The sequence below is a fragment of the Rutidosis leptorrhynchoides genome, chromosome 8 (genome assembly GCF_046630445.1).
Source record: "Rutidosis leptorrhynchoides isolate AG116_Rl617_1_P2 chromosome 8, CSIRO_AGI_Rlap_v1, whole genome shotgun sequence".
Lineage (NCBI taxonomy): Eukaryota > Viridiplantae > Streptophyta > Magnoliopsida > Asterales > Asteraceae > Rutidosis > Rutidosis leptorrhynchoides.
Window position 1 is genome coordinate 353,604,135 of NC_092340.1, and position 1,663 is coordinate 353,605,797.

The following is a 1,663-nucleotide window of genomic DNA, read 5'->3' on the forward strand; positions in this document are numbered from 1 at the left end:
ACACATATCAAGTTATAATTAATTGTTCGTGAATCGTCGGAACTGGTCGAAGGTCAATTGAATATATGAAACAGTTCAAAATTTTTGAGACTCAACCTAACAGACTTTTCTTATCGTGCTAGAAATATGATATCGTATCGAGAGTTTGGTTTAAAATTAGTCGAAAATTTCCGGGTCGTCACATCCGTCATCCACGTTGCCTCCTCCTCTTCGACGGATGCAACCGTTACCTCAGGCTCTGTGGATTTCTTGAAAATTTGCTCGACTAATATCTTCTTTTCCAGATGGTTGAAAGTAAGTGCTGCTAACTTACTGAGTACGTCCGCCGGTTTGTTCTAGCTCCTAGGGATTTGACTGATATTGAAGTAAATGAATGTATCCGCTAGAGAATGGACCAGAGCCAGGTATGATTGCATAGATTTGTCGTTGGCGTCGAACGTGCCATATATTTGGTTAGAAACTGATTGTGAATCCACATAGGCTTGTAGCTTTCTTACTCCTAACTCTCGGGCTATGCGCATTCCAGCTAGTAGTGCCTCATATTTTGCCTCGTTGTTTGTTACCTTGAAGTTGAATCGCAGCACGTATGTATGCTCTTCCTGATGTGGACCCGTCAGGATTAGACCTGCACTAGCGCCATTAGAAATCGATGCGCCATCGGTATAGAGCTCCCATAGTTCGGGAGAAGGTGCGGGGAGTTTTTCAAGGTCACATATTACTGGCATATCAGCGGCTGTTTCCGCCAGATTGTCGACCATCACTTACCCCTTAATGTCACTTCTGGCGCAGTATGCGATTTCATGTTCGCCTAGCTCTATCGCCCATTTAGTCAGTCTTCCCGATATCTCCGGTTTATAGAGCAGTTGTCGAATAGGTTGGTCGGTAAGTACCGTGATTGGATGCGCTTGGAAGTACCTGCGTAGACGACAGGAAGTGACGACGAGCACGTATACGAGTTTTTCAATGGGGAGATAATTTAACTCGCTTCCTGACAATGCTTTACTGACGAAATATATTGGCATTTAGGCGTCTCCTCGCTCGGCAATTAGGACGGAGCTAACAGCTTTCTTAGATACTGCAAGGTAAAGTATCAGAGTTTCACCCGCAATGGGAGCTGTTAACGTAGGGAGATCTTTGAGGAGTGCCTTCATCTCCTGAATTGCCTTTTCTGCTTCAACAGTCCATTTGAAATCCGACTTTTTGGCTCAATCTTTTAAAGTATGGAAGAACGGGAACGATCTTTCAGCGATCTTAGATAGGAATCGCGTTAATGCATCTAACTTCCCATTGAGGCTTTGAACTTGCTTTTTTGTTTTAGGAGAGGGCATCTTTTCAATTACTTCTATCTTCTTAGGGTTTTCTTTGATTCCACGCGGAGTCACGATGTGCCCTAGGAAGTTTCCTTCTTCTTCTCCGAAGCTACACTTAGCAGGTTTAAGCTTCATATTAATCCTTTTGAGCGTGTTAAATGTCTCGAGAATGTTCGATAGCAATTACTCCTCGGTGTTGCTTTTAATGACGAGGTCGTCGACATACGCCTCGAGGTTGCGCCCAATTTGTTTAGCGAACGCTGTATCTATGGTGCGCTGATAGGTAGCACCCGCATTTTTTAGTTCGAAGGGCATTTTGGTGTAACAGTATATCCCCTGGTCTGTGTGAAACA

The 1,663-nt window shown here is 43.9% G+C and overlaps 1 protein-coding gene across 1 annotated transcript; it reads right to left on the minus strand.

Moving 5' to 3' along the window:
* Nucleotides 1-335: 335 nt before the first annotated feature.
* Nucleotides 336-758, minus strand: LOC139864629 (uncharacterized). The gene has a single exon (XM_071853207.1). It carries the CDS (start codon nt 756-758, stop codon nt 336-338), a length of 423 nt encoding a protein of 140 aa, XP_071709308.1.
* Nucleotides 759-1,663: the final 905 nt, after the last annotated feature.